The sequence below is a fragment of the Balaenoptera musculus genome, chromosome 14 (assembly GCF_009873245.2).
Source record: "Balaenoptera musculus isolate JJ_BM4_2016_0621 chromosome 14, mBalMus1.pri.v3, whole genome shotgun sequence".
Taxonomy (NCBI): Eukaryota; Metazoa; Chordata; class Mammalia; order Artiodactyla; family Balaenopteridae; genus Balaenoptera; species Balaenoptera musculus.
Window position 1 is genome coordinate 62,180,785 of NC_045798.1, and position 24,260 is coordinate 62,205,044.

The 24,260-nt window shown below is 42.4% G+C and overlaps 1 protein-coding gene across 2 annotated transcripts; it reads left to right on the top strand.

The window, feature by feature from the left end:
- Positions 1 to 210: 210 nt before the first annotated feature.
- On the top strand, positions 211 to 23,034 carry SLC14A1 (solute carrier family 14 member 1 (Kidd blood group)). 2 transcript variants are annotated; one of them, XM_036874154.1, is made up of 9 exons: positions 211 to 271; positions 6,076 to 6,232; positions 6,796 to 6,985; positions 9,552 to 9,680; positions 11,462 to 11,654; positions 14,577 to 14,724; positions 14,930 to 15,064; positions 19,749 to 19,798; positions 21,683 to 23,034. In XM_036874154.1, the coding sequence occupies exons 2-9, from the start codon at positions 6,097 to 6,099 to the stop codon at positions 21,854 to 21,856; spliced, it is 1,155 nt and encodes a 384-aa protein (XP_036730049.1). In that variant the 5' UTR covers positions 211 to 271; positions 6,076 to 6,096; the 3' UTR covers positions 21,857 to 23,034. The 2 variants fall into 2 exon arrangements, with proteins under 2 accessions (XP_036730049.1, XP_036730050.1); XM_036874155.1 differs by lacking the exon at positions 211 to 271 and adding an exon at positions 855 to 991 and having other exon boundaries at positions 21,683 to 22,956.
- Positions 23,035 to 24,260: the final 1,226 nt, after the last annotated feature.

Here is a 24,260-nt window from a genome sequence, read left to right on the forward strand (position 1 = left end):
GCAGAAATGATGGCAAAGCTGCTGGCACCCAATCAAGAACAGAGACAGACAGACAGAAGGCACAGGACAGGGGGCCAGTTGCTCGGCAGTACTTTGGCCCTGGTGCCTGAAGTGGGAGGAGAAAAAAAGAAGCACAGATATGCAGAGTGGGTTCTGAATATCAAAGTGCTGGGTGCCTCCCCCAGCACCCTCCTCCTAAGCACCTCCCTTTTAATAGAGCCCAGCAGGGCTTTATCAGCCAGTGCCTTCTGCCCAGGAAGCCAGCTGCAGTGTGAGTACTCTCCTCATGTCTGTTCATTTCTAACTGTTCCTTGTCGGGGGGTTGTCTTCTTAGACCTCTCTAATTTTTGCTCTTTTTCGCTTTTATTTTTTTAATGGAGAAATATGTTCAGATGATTGGAACTGAGTAAAAGCAGCAAAGACAGAGTTCTGGTATACTAGAAAGCCATTTACCCAAACCACGGGCTTCTTCCTGGACGCTTGCAAGCAGCGTCTTGGTTCATGGTTTCTACAGCAGGGTGGATCAGCACGGAGTTCTGTGTGGAAGAGGGTTTCAGCAAGGAGTCCACTTGAGGTGCTAAAGGACTCTGAGCTCACCGATGCTCTACAGGAGTTTCAGGCTGTGTTTTTGAAACAAGTAAAATTGGAGATGTATCAATACGACTCAAAAAAAAAAAGTGGGTACTGGGAATGGCCCTTTCCAACTATGGTTTTATGTGCTGTCGTGCTGGAGGGAGGGCACTGGAACACCCATTGGGAGAATGAGTCAGTCCCCCTACAGGCACGAATTTGGCAGCTTCTTTGCAGCTACCCTTTCTGATGTGGAATTCAGACCTCAAGGCTTCTAGGGGAGTGCGTTCTGAGGAGAGAAGTGTTTTAATCAGGAGACAGGATAACTGACAGCATTTTCTTTGTTTCTGGTTAGAGCTTTAGAGAAACCTGAGCACCTCTCACTGCTTAGAATCAAAAACTAACTAAAATAAAGATTACTGTAAGTATCAGATAAATGTCAATGCTGAAAATTCTATTTATGATAGAGCATGAATGTTTATATGCTTTCTTCTATATCTATATCCAAAACTTTGTATTATTTTTAAAAGTGATACTTGAGGCATAGAAAATTAACAACATTCAGGGCTCTCTAATTGTACAAATTTCTAACATATGTTGACAATAGAATGAGTTGTACTTCCTGTAATAAAACAAGGAATGTCGTTTAACTGAAATCTTGATATTTCAGAATGATGAGTACTGCTTTGTTGTACTAGTGATCTGGGTTATGAAAAGTGCTTTCTGCCTCCTGCTGTAAACTCATCGGGTGCAGCTTCCAGAATATTCTTGGGATGTTAACTTCAGCACATATAGGCCTTGTTGTAGATATGTCAGCGATACAGGAGAGTGAGGCTTACTTTGAGGCACGGTGAGATGTTTGTTTGTCAGAAGAGTCACTGCTTCGGGCAAGGGCATGAGGTGAAACCAGGCGTAGCAGAGCTCTTTGCTGCTGTTCAACACCCCCTCCCCAGGGTTATGTCAGGGAGGCCACGAAGACAGGCTGTGTCTACTGTGTCACTGAACCCTAACACCCCTTGCATCCCGGCATTCAGAAGCTGCCCCTTCACTGTGTGTTGACTTGAATAGCATCTTGGGGACATCAATGTGTGTGGCTCCAGCCTGGAAGACGAAGAGCCACCAGGGCTTACCTATTCCCTAAGGCGGACCCTGCTGAGTGAACGTGGATGGTCCCCACTCTGGACCCCAGTTTTCTCTTCTATAAAATGAAGCCTCGAATTATATGCTCTCTCAACTTTTTCTCTCTCTCTCTTGGCTAAGGAAATATCATTGTTGAGCTCAAGGATGTCATTCTCCAAGACGTGGTGATTTTGGTGGTGGGGAAATGTGAAAGGGGAATGTGACAGTCCTACCTGTCCCTTTCTTTCCTTTTTATTTCATTCATTCTTTCTTTTTTTAAAAACTGTGTATAAGATGAGTGCCTTACAGTTGGGTTTCTGGATGTTGTTCTTTATCAAACAAAAATATACATAATGCAACCCACTGGTCAGGTATTAACCAGATTGTTTAACCATGGATAAACATACACATACACATACACAGTTTTTTCCTAAGACATGTCAGTAATATTTTCCACGGTCATGGATTTTTCTGAGTCACTCTAGTAGAGTGTAAATTTTCAGATTTCAAACCAAGCCAGTAGAAGAAAGTAAAAATTAAATAAAAGAGGAAGAAAAAAAATAAAGAAATACCACACATATGACTTTCCTGGGACCTCTGAAGGAAGAATACTATCCTTGGATGTGATGGAACTTTTTTAAAAAAAAAAAAGGAAACAAAAAGTTGCCACATTTGTTGAATTCAACTAAGAATTGTTTATTATAAACAAGGCGATGTCCAATTTTTAACAGTTCCTATTCAGATACAAGGGGGAAAAAATGCCATTTAGCAGTTTCTTAGACTGGGCTTTTGCTATGCATACAAAGTGTGGCTAGCATCTCATCACAGAAAGTAGAACCCATACCAGGCCTTCTCCTTCTCACATTTGTAAAGATCAAGGCGGAGGGAAATTGTGGCATTGGCTTTGACCCCCAAGATGGAGCCCTAACAGTTTGCCTGAAGTGTTTCAGAGCCTGAAGCCCACCCCTCCTTCTGGAACAGGCTTCAGATCTGTCAGCTTCCTGTTAGTGGAGAAACGCAGCAGAACAAAATCTATGCATAGGTCTCTGTGCAGGATGGTTTGCCATTTTTTTCTTTTGTTTCAAGGGAAGTAAAACGAACATTCAGTGTCTGCAGTCAGCTCATTGTCTCTTTTTGCTGATGGAGCTCTTGCTTATGGAGAAGTCGGCCTTCTCTGTTAAGGTCTCCTCTCCCCAGGAACTCCCTGGGAGAGCTCCTGCCTCTCTCTACCTTGCATTTCACATCACAGCCAGGGCACGAATCCTGCTGATTCATCTATTTTTGCCCTTTGTCATGTATGGAAAGAAAGGAAGGATGAATGGACGGTCTTTGATTGGCGCCGCTGGTGACGCCCCTCCTGGTCCTCTTTGGAGGGACCCTTTTGGAAAAAAAGCTGGTGAGGCAGCGCACAGAGGCTTCCCCTGGCTAAGCTTGGCCCTGGCCCATGGGCCACCAGAACAAGTATGCTACCTTTGTGCAGTTTCTGTCTCTGTGACTCTGCTGTGTCTTTTCTGAACAGCGCCTGGGAAGTGGGTCCTCATGCTGCTGAGCAGTGCAGCTTGGGCTGAGCCAGATGCACAGGGGTCTTGGTCAAGAAAGTCACAAGACACTCATCTGGGGTTGGATGCTGGACCTTTGTGCTGCAGAGTTTTGACAACCATGGAAAAGCTAGGAAAAAGTAGTCTGGGATTTTTAACTTATGCTCCTCCTATTTTATAGAGTTTCTTCCTTGTATTTTCTGGTCCTGTCTTTTTAGTTGAAATTCAATGACCTACTTAGATTTGAGAAGTTTGAGCATCAGTTTAAGTTCCTGCTTTATCACCTTGCATTGCCTTTCCAATTAGGATGTGTGGATTCTTAAAGTTCCCTAAAGAAATGTAAACAGTCTAGCATGATAAAATTCTAGGGTGAACCACAACCTTTAAGTTGCTGGTTTCTCATAACCAATTCTCACGCCTAAGTTCTGGAGCAATTAGTCAAGGTTCCCAGGGCTCCAGAGTATTCAGGAGTTCAGAATAAATGGTTCCCGGGGGGTTCGGCCACAGCAGCAACTGTCTGCTCAACTCATGAGAAGACCCCTCTCTCTAGGACATGGCAACCGCACAACCTACCCCAATATGTGGATACTGGAAAGACAAAGCACAGCAAGTCTTCTATATGTTGGGCTGTGGATTCAGATAAATGATTCAATCTTTATCCAACTTCTGGTGGCTAGGCAGGGAACTCTGGCCAGTCAGGTTCTCAGTCATGTCTGGCCAGTTAGAATATCAGGTTTCATATCTGTATCTCCAAAATCTCTGAGGGGATGATGTATTTAAAACCCTCTAAAATAAATAAATAAATGCTGGAAATTTTGAGAACATGAATTTGTTCACCCTGGAATAACCCATATACCTAATTGTTTCTGTACTTGATGGAAAATGTCCACTTTAATGTTTTCATTCAGTGCTGCCTCTGTAGGGCCAGATCTACTCAGTTACAGAAACTCAAGGCAATTTCTTGTCATTGCCTGGACTGGAGCCTGATGCCTCTCATAAGATGCATGGCTTTGAGAATGGGGTCACTGTCACTGAGGAAAGGGCTTGCCAAGCAATATTTTCAGTTATGATGTTTAAAGAGGGAGATAAATAAAAATAAATGATAGTCATCACTTAGTTTATGAAATAAAATCCAATTTTTCACAATTGCTTAATAATTCAAACAGTTTTCCTTGTTTAACTTTGGGGCCAGCTGAGCTCCATATAGACTTAGTTTTGGTTCCTGACCTCCAGCAGTTTTCAGTTTAAGAATTTCTTAATGCAAATGTTCATTGGAAGTCTCACAAATGCTGGTTTCTATCACTATTTTGCCAAGACAAAATGACCTTGGTCGAGAATGCATTGCATAAACAGCTTCTACTTTGTGGAATGGTTGACCATTGTTCAAAAGCAGAATGGTTAGTTGGGCAATGAAATAATACAATTGAAGTGAAATTGTGACTCAATAAAAAATGTTACGTTGATTTCTGTACTGGGATTAATAGAAGCCAAAACTAAAATCTGAATTGCAAAAAATAAAAATTTAAAAAGCCATAACTTTTATTATCTGTTAATAGCCGTTTGTTGGCTATGGTAAATGGAACAACAATGGGACCAAAAATAGCCACGAGAACCCCTTATTCACAGCCTGGCCACAGAGAGAAGACGAGCTGGTTTAACTGAACGAGTTTTGGGTATTTCCTTGGTCATGTCTTACTTGCCTGTGGCTTCCACATTCCACACTTGTGCCTCCTCGGGTCTGATGGTTTTGGTGTTCCCCTACTTCACACTGGCCTGGCTGTGTTCCTTGCTTTTCTTGCAAACTCAAGGTAGTTTTGCCATGGTCTTTCTCCCTTTGCCTGCTTCTGGGATGACATCATTGGTATTCTTTTATATCTACCATCGGCACCCTAAAACCTTCATTTTTGTCTACAGGGTACCATATTCTGTTGATGCTGGTGCTTTCCTATTAACACTTATCATGAGGTGAAGAGTCTCATAGTGAGCCCCAGTCACGGTTATACTGTTAGTATTTCCCCGAGGCATGCTGTATGCCCTGTACATTCTTACAGCATACAATTCTTAGATTGTAATTTTTTGGTTTTCAACAGCTTGGTCCGCCTCCACCTTTCCCATTTTCTACACCTTTGTGGAATATTATTTTTCCAGTCTTTAAACATTTAAATAACAAATTCCAAAAATAAAGAATATCTGAGGCAGTTGCCTGATGTGATGACATAGTCAAGCAATCTTTGACTTGGAGAGTGAGTATGAGACGGTTTTCTTAGGCTGTGCTAACACACACAAACTGTTTTGTAAACATTTCTTCTCTTTCAAACTTTTAAAAACAAAACTCTTTTTTGTAAAATAAAAATTTAATTTAAAATGGCTGCTTGTCTTGGAAAGTAGCTGATTGGTCTGTAACCTGACATCTGGCTCCTTTCATTGACAGCAAGAAGCTTAAGTACTTATCTTAGCTATTTCTATATCATTATCTGACTCCTTATGTTGAAATTAACTATTTTTCAGCCTTTCCCACTAGACTGAGCTCTTTGAGTGTAGGATATAGGTGCTCAATAAATATTTGTTGAGCTAGAAACTGAACCTTATGAAATTAAAGACCAGAACCTTTTTTCATGGTGGCATTGAAAACAGTGATGACAAAAATAGTATGGGGTTTGGGTCTTGGTAATAATCTCCGTGACAACATTTCAAAAGGAAAATGGTGCTTTCTTAGTTCCATGGGATGTCATGGTCCAAATGAAGTGCCTTTAAACTCATCCTCTGTGGCTACTGTGACCAGGTCCCACACTGGCCAGTCCAAAGTGTTCTGCATTAGGGTGTTTATGAGCTCTGTTCTTTCCTTAAGGAGCCAGAGGAAGAGCTATCCATGGAGGACAGCCCCACTGTGGTTAAACTGGACCAGGGTGGAAATCAGGGTCCACCAGTTCGCAAGAGAAGATGCCTCCCCAAGGCACTTGGCTACATAACTGGTGATATGAAAGAATTTGCCAACTGGCTTAAAGGTATTTACGCTTCCATCCCTTGGAGCAGTGGCTTTGGGGGAAATGGTTTGCTGGTTCTTCTAGTCATATCTTTAGTTATACTCCCCTACCTTCTATCTATCTCTTTCCTCTCCCTTTTTTAACTTTTTATCTTCTAACCGGCAAACTTCTTCAAGTTTTTTTTTAATGGAGATAGTGGTCAGGACCGCAGTCCGGTTCATATCAGAGGAAGGCACCTGGTTCCTCCTTATAATTTCGGTACTTAAAAACTGAAATTTTACTATTGGTAATTCATTCCTTTGGCGTATGAATCTGAACCTCTAAGCGTGGTAAATAAGTGCATTCGATGTTTTCTGGAACTGAGGTTCTAGTAGGAGCAGTTGGATTGAGAGGAAAGAAACTGGTTGCTTTCAGGGATCTGAAGGTCACTAAGGGGAAAGGGTTCAGAGAAAAAGCTTCAAGGAATATCAAAAATTAGCTTCACCTTCATGAGAGGGGATTTTGCTCAGGGTGGGCCCTGGACTTGGGAAGGAGCCCCATTTGCCTCGTTGTTTCCTTAGCTCTGCCCGTCTCATCTCTTCCAGACAAACCCCAGGCGCTCCAGTTCGTCGACTGGGTCCTTCGGGGCATATCCCAAGTGGTGTTTGTCAGCAACCCCATCAGCGGAATCCTGATTCTGGTGGGACTCCTGGTCCAGAACCCCTGGTGGGCGCTCAGTGGCTGTGTGGGAACTGTGGTCTCCACCCTGACAGCCCTGTTGCTCGGTCAGGACAGGTAGGCGCATCCTTCCAAGCCTCCGCTTGTTGCTTCTTAGAACACAGGAGCCAACCAGGGACTGTGGGCAACAGTGATAAAGCCCCACCCTCCCCAGGAGAATCAACCTTTACTACACAGAATGCTTTATATGTGCCTTAGTCAGAGGTCAGGAAATCATTTATAGCCTCTTATTCGTGGTACCTGAATAAGCGGCCAGTCTGAATGATGCCAGATCCTCCTGGCACTACATGGTAACCAGAACAAAGCTATAAGTAGTTCTCAGGGTAGCGTCCAAAGGGATCTGCTTTAATGATTGATCAAGTATTTATCATCAGCATTTTGTTTATTCGCAAAAAATGAATATGGGTGCAGGAAAAGTTTTAGTGGCTTAAAAATCCCACTAATCCCATTATATCTTATTTCCATGCTTAGTTTAGTAAATTCATTCTTCATGGACAGTGCAAAGATTAGCTCAGCTTCCAGAGAGACAAACTGACATAAATTCCAAGTAAGCAAGTTCTGACTTAAGTAATGTTAGCGTGTCTTCTGAACTATGTGTTAGGCTAAAAATAGCGTGTACTTTATAAACTATCTGCCACTGAAGAATTGATGAGCTGATTCCTACCATGGGAGGAGATGGCTCCTGCCTGACCAGTTCCTTCAGGGAGACTGCTGGTCTTCTAGGTGTCCAGAATCCATGCATCATCCCCAGTGGATGGTCATTATACAGCTAAGCTCCTGTAACACTTACTGTAAACTGCCTAAGGGGCTTCTCGGGGAGAGAGTCAGAAAATGCTCCACTTTCCCATCAGGTCCAAGGAGGCTACTTGTTCTCTATGGAGGGTGATTTTGTACCTTAGGTCAAATTCTGTTCTAATGCACAGCAAGAAACAGTCTGTCCAGTTTGGAGGTGTGGTCCAGGATTGTATCATATCAAATCTTCTTCATTGTTTTGCCCCAGTAGAAGTAGACCCATTTTCCTTATCAAGTATGGTTTAAAACAGGGGTCCCCAACACCCCCTGTTAGGAACCAGACCACACAGCAGGAGGTGGGTGGCGGGCTAGCAAGCAAAGCTTCATCTGCCGCTCCCCATCGCCTGAACCATCCCCCCAACTCAGTCCGTGGAAAAATTGCCTTCCATGAAACCGGTCCCTGGTGCCAAAAACGTTGGGGACCACTGGTTTAAAAGACAAGCCATATTTACATGTGCTAGTTTTCAGATCTCTTTTACTCTCCTCAGTCCTAAAGGGCACATTAAAAAGGTAATCCTCTGCTTTAAGTGAATACACATCTTCCTGTTGCTGAAACTATGGCATTCCACAACATGTAGGCATTGCAGTTAATTTTTTGTTGATCAAACTCAAGCCTTAAATCTGAAAGTCAGTTGTTGAGAGGACAAGCCTTGCATAGCTCTCCACTGCCATCAGGTATGGCCTCAATTATCATTTCCTGGGTTAAACCAATACAAGTCACATCACCTGCCACATATCCTGAAGGATTATTTAAGGGAGACAAAGGGCTTTTGAGCACGGAGTCTCACCTCTAATACTCTTGCCCAGATGAATATCACCCTGCTGTTGAACTGGTGCCTCCTGCTCCAGGGACAAACAGGCCGGGAGAAGCTTTCACACCATCCTGTACTGCCCTGTAGCGTGACTCATTGCTACATCACCTCCCTCTCAGGCCCTGTGTTCAACCTCACCCACCCACTTCACCATCTGCACACCCATGACTCCTACAGACTTCATCCTTGAATGCTGGGTACCTTCAAGGTGCCAACTCTCAGAGCCCTGGGGGGCCTGGCTTGTCAGCTCTGGGGCTTATTCTATAGAAATCATTCCATTTCTCACTTGGAGCTTCTTGTCCCCAAATATGAAATGGGAACCATTTTGGCCAGGAGTAGAAACTTACCCAGGACAACATTTAGAAGTGAGGTTAAATGCTGGGAAGCAAAAAGGACCCAAGAAAGAATTAGGTGCTAAATATGCACATAATTAAATGGAGTAATTTGCCAAGTAAAAGTAATTGTTTTTCTTTGCAATAACTTGGAAATGTGTATCTGGAGACAACAAAATGGAAGCACAGGAAGATGAAAATATATGCTAAGTTGGAAGATTTGTGTTTATAAGATCAAAGACACCATGGAAGTAAATTTACATTTTAAGAATCTTACATCTTTCACCAAGAAAATCAAACTTAAGAAACAGTTTCACATCAAAGCTCTATTCAAGTCAGAGGTCCTAATGATTTAAAAGAAATAATAACTTTTGGAACGAAAGGGTAAAAGGAAGCAGAATAGGTTGGATTGCTGATTTCCCTTTCCTCCCCTAGATGCTGGAATTCTATCTTTAGCTATGATACCTCTATAGGGGTTGTTCTATGTGCACATTTGCATTTTATCTATGTATATTTTACTTTTTCATGCTTTTATTAGTATTTGGCGTCTACAGACTTTGCAATAAAATCCTAAATATAATCTCATTTTCAAATGTAAATATTATCTGGAAGTTACAAGTGTCATTTATGTGCACCTCCAGCCAACATCCTCCTGGAAGGTGTCCAAGCTGTGCCTTTTGCCCACAGGTCCGCCATTGCAGCAGGGCTCCAGGGCTACAATGCCACCCTGGTGGGAATCCTCATGGCTGTCTTTTCAGACAAGGGAAACTATTTCTGGTGGCTGTTATTCCCTGTATCTGCTATGTCCATGACTTGGTAAGTTGTACCTGGTTTTGGAAATGCCTTTTTGAAAAAATGTATAGGGGGAGGAGGCAATGGGGGAAGTTATTATTTAGGGAGTATAGAGTTTCTGTTTTGCAAAATGAAAAATGTTCTGTGAATGGATGGCAGTAATAGTTGTATGACAATGTGAATGTACTTAATGCTGCTAAACTGAATGCTTTAAAATGGTTAAAATGGTTTAAATTTAAACATAAATTTTATGTTATGTATATAACACAATTTTTAGAAAAATATATTTTTAAATTTAGTTTCAGGATATGTCTATTGGAAACATTCAAACACACCGATGCGTGTGGCCTCCACACACACCTCACAACCACCCCCCAACAAGATTCTGATGTAATTGGTCTGGGGTATTTCCAGGGCATTGGGAGTTTTGAAGGCTCCCAGGAGGTTCTAAAGTACAACCAAAGTTGAGAACCACTCCCCACATCAGTGGTCCTCAAACATGCACACTATCAGGATCACGGGCCAGGCCTGTTAAAACATGGACTGCTGCTCCCTCCCCCACGCTTCCTGATTCAGCCCATCTGGGGCAGGGCCTCAGAATCTGCATCTCTAACAACTTCCCAGATGATGCTGATGTGGCTGATCCAGGGACCTCACTGAGAACCCCTGTGCCTGTATGAACTCCCCTTACCATCTGCCCCTGTCCCCTTCAAAATAATTCTTTACTAAATTCGATTCCTTTTTTAACCCTAAATCCTTCAAACTAGTTTCTACATTGACACTGTCTTAAATCCTTTTTTTCTTTTTTGAAAACAAACATTTCCTTCTTACCATGGTATATTCAGAATATAAAATACTAGTATCCACACAAATGATACGTGCAGCCCACTATGGACAGTGTGCCCACCCTGGCTGCAGCACAGATGTGTGGAGGAGAACCTGCCGGCATGGCCAACCTGCTCAGGAGGGACTTCCCACCTATTCTGAAGATAAGGCTCAAGGGCACGAGGCATCACCTGCACATGGTCATTCACCCTCTCCCCCAGTTCTGGAAACCTGGGATTCTGACCTTAAAGTGATGGCTCCTTGATTGAATCAACAAGTGAGGGAACAAAATGGGCCCAGAGACCATAAAATCCAATCTCCCAGTTTACAGATGAGGGAACTGAAAGTACCTCCCTGCCCTCGGCCACACAGTTCAACTGCTCAAGGACTTAAAACTCTGCCCTCCTGAGTTTAAGATCTCTTTCCTCCAGTCCACACCACCTGCATCCTCCCTGGGACCATTGTTTTTCTTTTTCAAGACTAAATATACTAAGACTCGTGGAGATGGTATACAAGTTCAAGATCAAGGTTGCCTCTGGTGGGGAGGGAGGTGCATATGATCAAGTAGGTTACAGAAGGGGCTTTAACTGTTTAGACAATATTTTTTTCAGATGTCGTAAATAGTTCAAAAATATTTTTAAAACCTAGATTTATAACTCACTGTGAGCAAACCCAGAGCATAATTTTCCACAAGCCAAATAAGCTGAGAGTTTATTTTTGACTGTATGTAAGAATTATTCTATGACAGGATTTATTCCAAGTGTGTTTGGGTTTGGGGTTTTTTTTTTTGTTTTTTTTGTGTTTTTTTTTTCTGTGAGAAGTTTGGCAACACAACACTTTAGAGACATATTTGCCAATGAAACAAAGCCCCTCCATAGTATAGAGATTCAGTTTGTCAACCTGGCTTCCATTCCAGGGCATTGGGAGTTTGGAAGGCTTCACATGCATATTCTTCCATTCTGTTCTGTTGTTGTTTTTAGTCCAATTTTCTCAAGTGCGTTGAACTCCGTGTTCTGCAAATGGGACCTCCCTGTCTTCACTCTGCCCTTCAACATGGCGTTGTCAATGTATCTTTCTGCCACGGGACATTACAATCCATTTTTCCCAAGCAAATTGTTCACACCTGTAACCTCAGTTCCCAACGTCACCTGGTCTGACCTCAGTGCCCTGCAGGTAAGATACACTATCTTCTTACACCCCCTCCCCCCAACCCCACCCCCGCCACTGGCTCTGGAAGACACCCCGTGTCCTCCTGGTTAATTATTCATGGGCATCAGAACCTTATAGAGACTCAGCACTGGGGGGACCTTGCCACCTTCCTCTTTTTTTTTAAAGAATTTTTTTTTTAATAAGTATTTGGCTGCTCCAAGTCTTAGTTGCCACATGCGGGATCTTCGTTGCCGCATGTGGCATCTAGTTCCCTTACCAGGGATCAAACCCAGGCCGCCTGCATTGGGAGAGCAGAGTCTTAACCACTGGACCACCAGGAAGTCCTTTGCCGCCTTCCTCTTGCCGTCTAAATGCTTATTTGTTCTACTCCAAAGCTTTGGGCTCTAAGGGATTTTTTAAATGACTACTTGGTCAAAGCTAACTTTTCCTCCTCTTTTCTTAAAATCTGCAGTGCTAACTCCAGAGTATACCTCCACTGAAATTCAGACACTCTATTTCAAACTTGGCCCTTATTTGTGGGGTATGATGGAGACCAGCCCTTGAGGCAGGGGCCTCCAGCCTGGTGTTAAGTCCTCCCTGACCTGCCTCCTCCAATCAAAAGAACTGGCTGTTTACTGTTAGATCCTGTTGCAGAACCTCTCTATTCTGCTTTTTCTTATGGTGGATCTCACAGAATACGTACAGTAATTCAGATTTCTCAGGCTTCGGAGGCATAAGAATCACTGTTTTTTAAATACTAATGCAAGCTCCATCTCGACTCCCTAAATCATAATCATCGGGGTGGAGCCTAGGAGCCTGTATTAACAAGCTCCCCAAATAATAGTGACGTGGGCCAGAGTTTGAGAACCACTATCCTAGGATGTATGCTGTGTATTTCATTACAGTTGTGCATAGAGAGAGCACTACTTTTAAAAGCCTGGTTAACACAAATCAAATTCCAGCTCTTTGTATTGCTGTTTATTTAATAAATCTGTTTAAGGTTTCTTGATTATTTAAAAAAAGAAAAAGAAAACACTTGAAATCAGAAGAAAACCAACCTTACCTTTTTTAGGGTGCAAGAGACTGGTTTTTCCGCTATCAGGTTATAAAATACCTTTTGCTGTCCTCTTTGCTGAGCAGTCAAAACATGTGAGGAGTTCAAGTAGCCTTTTCTTTAGCTTCTTGCCCAGAAAATGAATGGGAGCATATGGAAATAACTCAGAAGGAAAATAAAAAATTTATCAAAACTGCCCATGAGAAAATAGCATTAGTTAAACTAACTAAAACTGCCCTATCTAATACAGTAGCTATTTTAATTTAAATGTAAAGTTAATTAACATTAAATAAAATTTTAAATTTAGTTCTTTAGCCTCACTAACCACATTTCAGGTGCTCAATAACTGCACGTATTGGACAGCACAGATACAGAATATTCCATCACCACGGAAACTGCTAGTGGACAGTGCTGACATGGGGAAGGGGGGTCTTGTCCTTCTCCTCACTCTGAACTACCTCTCCAACATCAGCATACTTATTTCCCATCTCATCAACTCCCCGTTTCCCTGGCTACCTGAGGGATAGTTCTGCTGTCCAGTTCTGCGATAAAAGACCACACGGTCTTTGCCTGTGTCAAGTTCCCTGATCTAGAAGAAACAGGAAATGATCCTGTGTAGACGTGAAGATCCAGCATGGGCTGGAAGAATTTAGGCCCATCTTAGGTTAGAATCAAACTCACAGTATGATCCTGTGCCCTGAGCAAGGACCAGACTAGCATCAGAAACCAGCACTGGATCCAGCCTAATTCATGGAAGGAGCGGACACTTCCTTGTGCCAAAGCTGGCCTCCCTGTATCAGAGTCACTGCCTCCCAAAGGTCCTTGCCAAAAGGTGGAAGGAGTGAGATGGGAGGTAAGGAGGGCCCCTTTCACTAATAGCCTTGGTCAAAACAGAACTAACACAACTAATTATGCCTATCCTAGCCCTACCAGAAGTGTTGTTATAAGGAATTATCATTTGTTAGCTTGAATCAAACCCTGTACCTTGTTCCTAAGAACTGCCACTCTGTGAACACATTACCTTAATTCAGAACTCAGCCAGAAAGCTAGAACTGTGATATTTACATGTATTTTTGTGTTCTGAGGACTGGCAGTTGTTGATAACTGGAATAAGCTAAGGATATCTCGGTTTAAATTAATACAAGCTCTCTAAAAATGTATATATAATGAAAAATAAAAAGAATTTTTAATTTAAAAAAATTTTGATAAAAACTAATAAAAATTAAAACAAAAAAACATAAAAAGTAAATAAATAAATATAAATTTTAAAAAACAAAAAGTAAAGTAAAATTAATTAATACATGTTCTCATTAACAACAGAAGTGTAAATATGGTCCTGACTCATGAACCTGCCAATAATTGCTTCTGAGTTGTGGATAAGATAACCCGACTTTGGGTCTCTGGCCTTAGCACTAATAACTAAATTACGTGGGAGTAATAATACTTCTATTGACCATAGAGATGCATTGATTTATTGGCCTCAGAACTGATGGAGAGTTGAAAGCAATAGAAGTGTAAGCTGTGGTCCCTGCCACCCTCACTGGGAGGCATGGTCGATCGTCACAGGATCAGTGAGGAGCAGTGACACAGCACTGGGAGCTTATCAGTGACCAAAGCCAGGTGTCTGTGCAAGCAGTAGAGCCAGAGAGTGAAGGGTCTGGGAAAGGCATGCTCAGCACGCAGCAGGGAAGGGCTGGTGTATCTCTGGGGATAAAGCAGAAGAATGACTGAGATTTTTCCGTAGAAAGAGAGAGAATTTTAAAAATTAGTAGCACTGATCTTGAAAGATAAGATATGCTAAATCTAAAATGACATCGCATTGTGTTTGTGGGTGCCCTATGAGTTTCTGTACAGTAGTTTTAACGACCGCATTTTCTAAATTGTTTCTGCAGTTACTGAAGTCCCTGCCCGTGGGTGTTGGCCAGATATATGGCTGTGATAATCCGTGGACAGGGGGCATCTTCCTAGGCGCCATCCTCCTCTCCTCCCCACTCATGTGCCTACATGCTGCGGTCGGGTCGTTACTGGGGATGGCAGCAGGTGAGTGTAAGACTTGTTACCAGATACTGAGCACCTCCTCTGCTCCATCCATTGTCTCAGGCATCTTCTATACCCCAGACCTTTCTTGAAGGTCTGCTTCCAAGGGACCAGTGGGAGTTCTCAGATGACTTCCCCACCCCCAGACTCCTTCCAGAGCATCCTGCATTTAGTCCGAAGTTCTGACTCCTCCTGTCTTGCCTAATAGGCCTCAGTCTTTCAGCTCCATTTGAGAACATCTACGTTGGACTCTGGGGTTTCAACAGCTCTCTAACCTGCATTGCAATTGGAGGAATGTTCATGGCACTCACCTGGCAAACCCACCTCCTGGCTCTTGCCTGCGGTGAGTATCCTGTGCATCTGGGGAATGGTTGCTTATGATTATGGGATCAACATCAAGGACAAACTGTCAGAAAGGACTGTGTGAGAAACTAGAGCAGGAGTTCTAGTTTGAGCCCCCTGCTATCTGCTGAGGATGGGACCAGGGCAACTGGCATCCGCTCTCTGGGAGGATTTGGGTCTGCTCTGTCCACCTCGTTACTCATTTTGAAGACGAGAGAACCATTTTACAATATGTGTATGTTGGGGGATAGAAACTTGACTTGCCCTATGTTCTTCATACTAATTGTTTGACCCAAGAAACTAAAAGGAAACAAGATAAGTATAGAGTTGGTTCTCCTGGTGAATCAGGCGGTATTAATGGGCCCTTAGAGAATCACCTTAATCCGGCTGTTCTCGAAATGAAGTAAACATCAGAATCACCTGGAAGCCTTGTTAAAACCCAGATTGCTGGGTTTCACCCCCAGTCCCTGACTCATTGTTAGAAGTAGGGGAAGGAGTTTGCATTTTTAACAAGGTGCCGGGTGGTGCTGATGCTGTAGCTCTGGGGACCACATTTTGAGAACTACTATATTAATCCTTTCTAACTTCTCTTTTCTAGCCAGACTCAGCCTATGGGAGCTAGAAAGGGTTCTGGAGATCTCCACTCCATCGTTCTCATTTTACTGTTGGGGTTCTACATAAGGGCAGAGAGAGAAAGTGACACACTGAAAGGCATCCATTAGGGGTAAATGTAAGTCCAGAATCCACATTTGCTAACAACTTCCAGAGTTACGCCCACTACACTACTCTCCTTCCCTTTAGTACCATTCAGGCACTTAGGTGAAAACAGACCTCAAGTGCTTTGGATTTGAAAAGCTACCATGGATTTCTCTGGCCATTGGAAGGGGAGCTTATTCACTTATAGCTTCTGGCATCCCTAATTCAACACAAATAAAAGTGTGTAAGATAATGTGCTAGAATGAAGGAAATGACACTTCCTTGGGGACAAAGGGGTGGAGGGATATTGGAACATGCAGAAACTTTTGTAATCTCATGGAAATATTTGTCTAGAGTCATTTTATCACCAGATTAATCAATCCAGCCATTATTAAAGTGATGGGCTACATGTCAGGCAGGATTTAGAGTGAGTTCCTGCATTGGACAGGACATGGGATGGAACAAAGGATTTCTAAGGCCTAATCCAATTTTGATTGTCTAATGCTCTAGGAAGATTAACAAAACTCAGGTTGCTGTGGTGTTGGCATTCACATGTCATTTTGTCAGTTTCTTTATAGTTACATAACTATTTCACCTAATAGTCCTGTCAAAATTTTTGCTCATTTTCCCATACTTGTTTAAAGCTTAGGGCAAAGGAGAAGGGTAGAAACAGATTATGTGGCCTCCTGAGCTCACCTGGGTTAGACTCTTTATTCTGAGGTTGGTTTGAGGTTTCAAACCTTTATTCTTTCTGTATTGGCAGTAGCAGCAAATACGTATTAAACACTGATGGTACAACCCAGACAGTACTAGGAAGAGCTAGAGGTTCAGAAGCTTTAGATCCCAGGCGGTTTTCTGTACAGAGAACAGAAGCCAGGTGAGTAAGAGAGAGAAGCCCACGGAGACCACAAGATGCAGAGCCAGGAAACACCTACAGTGCAGAGTGCGTCCCTGGGGGAACATTATAGTTCAGAATCACCAAAAAGCACCTCCTAGAAAGGGTGGCTTTTCTGTAAGTCCTAAAAAGTAAGAGGAGGAATTCTAGTTGGTAGAAAGCATGGTCTGGGCCAGCATAGGGACAGTCTGAGCACATCCTTAAAGATAAGCAGAAACTGTCTTGGTCACAGGAGTTGTTGATAAGGTCTGTGAAGGTCTTCACAGACTATGGGAAAGGAAAAGCCAAAGATGTTTACAGATGTGTGTTTCCCAAAGCTGTGATATCACCATTATTTTCTTTCTATACTTCTATAGTTGTACAGGCCTATTGTACCAAACAAAAATTCAATCAATACAGAAGAGTATAAAGCAAAAAATGAAAATACTCCATCCTACTCCTTAGACAGAACTTTCTTGCCTCCTTCTTATAAGGACCCTGTGATCACATTGGGTCAACCTGGCTAATCCAGGATAATCCTCCATCTCAAGATCTTTAACTTAATCACAACTGCAAAGTCCCTTTTGCCATGTAAGGTGACATATTCACAAGTTCTGGGAATCAGGACATGGACGTCTTTGGGGGCCATTATTCTGCCTATCACATCTCCCTTCCTTTGGATAGATCAGATTTTCATTATTAGTAGAGCATACTGGTTAAGTCAGTATATTGAGTTAGTTAAGAGCCCAGACCCTCCCTGGTGCCCAAATCCCAGCTCTGCCTATTTTAATTTCAATAGATGCCAAATGCACCCCACAAAGGCCGTACCAATTTCCCCTGCCACTGACAGTATATGAGAGTGCCTGTTTCATCCACACTGGGCACTATCAGTCTTTTTCATCTTTGAACATAAAGTTTTGAGACAGACCTCTAGTCCCTCTTATAAAGCAAATCTCACTGTAAAATCACACAGCAAGTTTATGCTTGCCCATATCACCCCGATACTGCCAAACAAAAGATCAACCTTGTCAGCCAAGGTAAATAAATAGCAGACATTTATCACAGAGGTGCTCTTTTATTAGCTCCTATGGCTTTATCAGAAAGAGGACTTGGGAATCACTGATAGAGCCGGTAAAGCTGCCTTCCCTGTGCCCCTAAGCCAGAAACTGCATGGCCAGGGAACTCCTCAATTTTGTTATTTTATCAGTGCAAACTGTAAACACATTTTGTATCTCTTCTTACAGGTTGGGTTATCATAGTAGGACTCACACATGGTGGTCTGTGGGGAGGGACGTTGTCTATGAAGAACTAGGATCCAGTCCTCCCTTCCACACTCAAGGGCCTTTTCTCTCCCTCAGCTACTCAGAATGCTGTCAGGGTCATCACCTCCAAACCATGGTGTACAGAACTTCACCTCTAATGTAAGGCTTTCCCAGCCCAACCCAGCTAGTCCTAAGTGATGGGCAGCAACTGTTAGATAATCTGATACTCTTACTATAGAAAGAAAAGCAACAGGGAATTGAAAGAGCATTACAATATGAGACTCGAGCACCAAAAGTGCGTTAATAGGTATTAAGCTATTGCACTTCTAGAAGAGAAATGTCAGTAAGGTCTCATGTGCACAAGGGAGTGTCATAGAAAAGCTGGCACTCAGGAGAGAAGGGACAGAGTGTCCCCTGTACTTAGCCAATGGCCAGTGAATATTTCTTGAATGAGTGAATGAATGAATGAACTAAATGGGGGGAAAAGAATGAAATTATCAAAGCCAAGCAAAGAAAATCTTCCAACCCTTCTGCTCAGAGCAGTACTTCCAACCCATGGTGACAGAGATGAGTTTATAGCTGCTGTTTGTGAAAATATATGATTTCATTTGAGATTCATTACCTCCCTGTAAAAAAACTCTTCAAGTTGCCTTTTTACAGATGATGAAACTAGATTCCTAGTTCAGTGATTTGTTGCACAACAAACAAAATTGCAGAACTGGGATTTGAAGCCCAGATCATTTCCAAAGATGAGCCTTTCCCATTAGCATGAGACAATTCAGATGTGAAAGAATTAGGTATACTGTTGAACAAAAAATATCAGGATAAAAATATAAAATATCGGTAAAAGGATGGAAGTCTATAGTAAAGTAAAGGAGGATCACAAGGTCCCTCCTGCCACCGCTGCCCAACTCCCCAGAGTAGCAGATGTGACTTCTCGATGGACTTGAGGACCAGATGATGAGTGTGTCTAACACTGAGTGTTGCTGGCCCAAGTGACCATGTGGCCATTATAAGAAGGTTATTCTTCAGGCCGCCTCTGTGAAACCTAAGGGCTTCCGTGAGCCCCCTTGGGGCCAGGAATTGAGTTAGCTAGTTGAGATCTTTGTTTTTGTTGTTTTACATGGAAAGTCATACATATAACTCAAATTACCTACTCTAATTGTGCTCAAAGTAAATAAAAACAGGATGTTAATTAATTGACCTGTATGCCAACCTTAATGGTATTTGGGAAAATGTTATTATGTGGAGGAATCCCAGGTCTGTGTTCAGTTTCTGCCAATTTCTGAGTTCCTACATATATATATACATATATATATATACCATAATTTTTTGGAACTGTGAATTCTAACCATTGATCTGAGAATCCCAGATGCCATGAGATTGTATGCTGTCTCAAGGAACATTCATAAGCTTAATTTTAATTATTATTCTTGGATAAAATAATGGGGAAGTTTATTTACCATGGAAGGCCTTTTCCTTAAGTATTATTAATAATAACAACAAAATAGTACCACAGAAAAGCTACCTTTATTGAGTACTTACTGTGTGCTAAGCCCAAGCATTATCTTCTTCACACTCACACCAACCCGTGAGGGAGAGATTCCTATTACCTCCTTGTACAGGTGAGGAAATGGGGACTTCGAGAGGAGGCATCAAGCTCCTACGGGGTGGATGCTGGGAATTTGAACCCAGAGCCGCTGGCTCTAAGCTCATACTTGTAACCAGGATACTCCGCTCGCTGGTGAAACGCACAAGTTTACATTCCAGGGATTTATACCTAAAGGCAGTCTTTCCTGTAATGAAAAGTGCACCTACCAAGCATTCTTCTTTCCTTTTTTTTTTTTTTGTAGCCCTGTTCACTGCCTATGTTGGAGCCAGCATGTCCAACCTGATGGCTGTGGTGAGTTTGCTTTAATCTCATTTTCTCATCAGTGTGATCAATCAGTTTTCAATGATATGGAAGCCCTCCTGAAGTCCACCTCGGTGGCATCCCGGGGCAGGATCCATGACAGATAGCCACTACTACTACTGTCCATCTGCCAGACGCACCTGTCCTCACTTACCCTCCAGCAACACAGTAAACCTTAGTCCAAACTACAATCACCAGGCTTGCTAAAAATATCAGATTGTTTGATTTTAAAAAGTGAAACTTAGGGTGTATAATATATTATCAAGTTCATACTTTAACTCTGAGTGTCAAGAAGTTGACTTTAGAATATCTTTCACTTAAACAGAAAACCGGGACTATGTATTAGTTGATAAATCAGAAAAGGGAGGAAAAGAATAATTGGTTAAAGACCCAGATTTTTTTTTTTAATTAAGCCAACAGTTTTTCATACCCCTTATCTTCTTTTAATCCCCAGTCAGTCATCAGTAAGACTTTTTTAGACCCATGTCCTGGCTGAATTTTTTTTTTTAATAAATTTATTTATTTATTTATTTTTGGCTGCATTGAGTTGCTGTGTGCGGGCTTCAGTAGTTGTGGCATGTGGGCTCAGTAGTTGTGGCTCTTGGGCTCTAGAGCACAGGCTCAATAGTTATGGTGCACGGGCTTAGTTGCTCCACAGCATGTGGGATCTTCCCGGACCAGGACTCAAACCTGTGTCCCCTGCATTGGCAGACGGATTCTTAACCACTGTGCCACCAGAGAAGTCCCTGGCTGAATTATTTAGCAGCCAAAATGGTTGCCCATTAAGAGCTTCCTGCTACTCTCTCCTTCCTTTGACTTTGTCCTTCCCCTCCCCTGAGGAGCCCAGTATCCCCAGAGTATTCTGGGGTCCCCCACCTCTCAGTGCTCTTGCTCACCAACCACTGCAGGTGATGCAGGGCCGGTTCATGATAACTTTATCCATGTAGATGTGGTCATGGCTGCCACTGGGTTAGGACAGCATATAGCCCTCTCAACAGCAGCTTCGAGAGCTTACCTGGGAGGGTCCTTCTGGAGACACAGTATCTTTATGGTGGAATGTCAAAGCCCTGTTACAGGCATGATGGGATGCCTTAGAGCTTGTGGGGCCCTTCACATCCCAACAAAGGTTCACAGACCTTGGCCTGTGGGCCAGAATTGGGCAGGCTGCAAAATAGAGTCAGCTAGGGAGATTTTGAAAAATGCAGATCCTCAGGCCCTGTCCCTTGGCATTTCTGGTAGAGTAGATCTTGTATGATGCCTAGGCATCTGTGTTTTTTTAAACTCTTCCAGATGATTGATGTGAAGTCAGGTTTGTGTACCATCACACTCTGGGGGTCCACGTATAGGGCCAAACCTAACCAAGTACATGGTGTGTGCTCAGAATTGTGTGAGTTGCCATGGACGCACAGAAGGAAGAGCTACCATCAAGGAGCTTACAGTCTTTTTGAGAGATGGAACAAAAAGAAGTATAGCAAGTAGAGTCCAAGACCTAGTCTGGGTAGAGGTCAAGGGGAGAGAGGACTGAACTAATCAAAAAATGGCTTTGTGGACCTGATGAGTGGTCACGAGCCATTGGTGGTTGGCGAAGTGTCATCTCTGGGAGCAAGGTGTCATGTTTGCACTTCCGGTGTAGGAAGTCTGGCTGTATGAGAGGGAGGAAAAGACATACATCAACCCTAAGGAATGCATGCTGACATTTCAGCTGCAGAATGCCCTGAGATCTTAGACTCAGTCTCCACAGGGACAAGCAGAGTCCAGAGCAGTGCCCCCAGCGAGTCATCCCCTGAGCTGAATGACAGTGGAGTGAAGCGTGGTTCCTCTGAGATCCTCCGACAGGATCTCAAAGGAACATGTGACTTGTCTCTTTTGCTCCAGGTTGGATTGCCATCTTGTACCTGGCCCTTCTGTTTGGCAACACTACTGTTCCTCCTGCTGACCACGAAAAACCCCAACATCTATAAGATGCCCCTCAGTAAAGTCACTTATCCTGAAGAAAACCGCATCTTCTACCTACAAGCCAAGAAAAGGATGGTTGAAAGCCCTTTGTGAATGCAACCCCCATCCACAGCCATGGTCACAAGTCATTTCTGACTAACTGCCCCAGTTGACTTCGAGGGTCTCAAAACTGTTATTTTTACTAGTAACAAATTTTATACTAAGCCATCGGTGATCTGTTCTTTTGCTCATTTTGTATTTTTCTTTCAGACTCCAAAACATGCCCAAACAAGTGACAGGACACATCAAGGTGATGTGCTCTGGCTATGGAATTTTAAACCCCAGTGGGGCATTGGCACTGAGACTGTACTGTATTTATAAAGTCAGAATGGTCCACCAGAAAGAGGAAGTAAGACCAAGGCTAATTATTGATATTTATTGATATTCTTGGTGTTTGGTTGTACATGATGTTAACAGTATTAAAAAATTAATCTCTATAAACCAACTAAGCCTTAAGTGAATGGAATTCAGAGTCACAAAATCAAAGTCAACCCAGAATTCTCAGATAAGCCATTTGGCTTATTTAAAATCAATGCAAGTTACACATTACAGCTGTGGTCAACATCTCAGGGCCCATCACTGAGCTCTTTCCCCAGCTCCTCAGCAGAACCGCCTCCATGCTGTCCCATGCGTGTGACATTCTCTTACAGGAGATGGTCGGTTTGTTTCAGGCTGGCAGAGCTGCAGGAGGGAGAATGGGATCCCATCCTTCAAAATTATTCTGTATTGTCACTTTTCTTGGATATTGCAAAGGATTTTTTAGGTAGTTTATTATCTTTTTTTTAGGAGAATAGATTTGTTTTCAATGAGGTAAAATAAGAGAAGTTCCTGGCTTTACCAGTTCCTAGGTATTAAAAAAAAAATGTTACATTTTTCTAAAATACTCAGCATAGCTATTTTTACTTTAATCTACCTAAACTGATTTTGTAAATGCCACAAAAGCAGAGAATCGAATACCAAATCATCAACATCCAAGGGCCCTTTAAAATCACATTTTCAATTCATTTAAGGATGTCATATATTATAAAGACTGAAAGTTAATGCCAGATTGCTTCTGGGTGTTTAGAAGTTGTTTAATTCTTCCTTTTAAAAACAATCACTATTTTCTGCACACTTACAATATTCTCACTCAGAAACCAATGGTATTTGAACCATCAAAAAGAAATACAGGTAGGTGGCTTCCCTGGTGGCACAGTGGTTAAGAATCCACCTGCCAATGCAGGGGACAGGGGTTCAAGCCTTGGCCCGGGAAGATCCCACATGCCACAGAGCAACTAAGCCTGTGCGCCATAACTACTGAGCCCATGTGCCACAACTACTAAAGCCTGCACATCTAGAGCCCCTGCTCCACAACAAGAGAAACCACCGCAATAAGCCCACGCACTAAAATGAAGAGTAGCCCCCGCTGACCGCAACTAGAGAAAGCCCGCGTGCAGCAAGAAAGACCCAAAGCAGCCAAAAATAAATAAAAATAAAATAAATAAATTTATTTTTTTTAAAAAGAGAAAATCAGGTAAAGGAGTCTCCTGTTTTGCTTTGTTTGTAAGTTATCAGTCCTATAAAGATTCTATAACCAAACATGCTGAAGATGGCAGTGGGAAGCTCCGGAATTTTGGAGAATTGGAAAGTGACACTGGAATCCTAAAGGTGTTTTCCTCTTTGGGTTTGAAGTACTCAGGGCAAACTATACAGTTTGCTGAATGAACAAACAGAAGAAGGGAAGTAAACCTACAAATATTGTAGGGAAAAGTTCACTTCTTCATTTTCTCAGGGAAACACTGTTCCAATTTAAAAACCCTGTGACCAAAGCCTTTTGAAACCATGACTTTGCAGCTGTCATAGAGTCATGTATATTCCTGTGGAAAAACTAAATTTTCAGTGTTGGAACTGAAATCTCCCTTGTTAGGGAATTTGTAAAATAAGAGTCGGGAGGGGGGGACAAAAATGCAAGCAGACCAAAGATCACCAGGACTGGAGACCCTGGGGCATGAGCCTCTCAGTGTCTCCAAGTCCGTGTTCACAGGGAAACCCTAGCGGGCTGACCACACGCCCTTTTCCCATGTGCTCACACAGACTTGTAAATAGGAACATTTTAAAACCCTGTACATTGTCTAAATTAAATAGTATTCATTTTCTCAAGCTATTTTTGTTGCTAAGTATTATCCTAATAATTTTAGTGAATATTTTATTGATTTTCCTACGGAGCGCTTGTATTCTTTTCTATTGCCTGTATGACAAATTTCTATGTAAGAATATGAATAAATTATATGCACAGCTCAGTTTTGTGTAAATTTTGTTTAGAAATCATATATGCCTTTTATAGCCATTGTGTACATTAACAATCACATGCATAGGTATGTATTGCTTATATTTCAATGTACTAGAATCCTTATTCCTTTCTTATACTTCGTAGTCACACCAGATGCATAGCTGAGAAAACCCTGTTCAATTTCAGATT

Coding starts and splice junctions, on each gene's coding strand:
- SLC14A1 (XM_036874154.1), top strand. CDS start 6,097: ATGGAGGACAGCCCCACTGTGGTTAAACTGGACCAGGGTGGAAATCAG. Junction 11,655..14,576: donor CTGACCTCAGTGCCCTGCAG/GTAAGATACACT, acceptor TTGTTTCTGCAG/TTACTGAAGTCCCTGCCCGT. Junction 15,065..19,748: donor CCTCCTGGCTCTTGCCTGCG/GTGAGTATCCTG, acceptor TTTTTTTTGTAG/CCCTGTTCACTGCCTATGTT.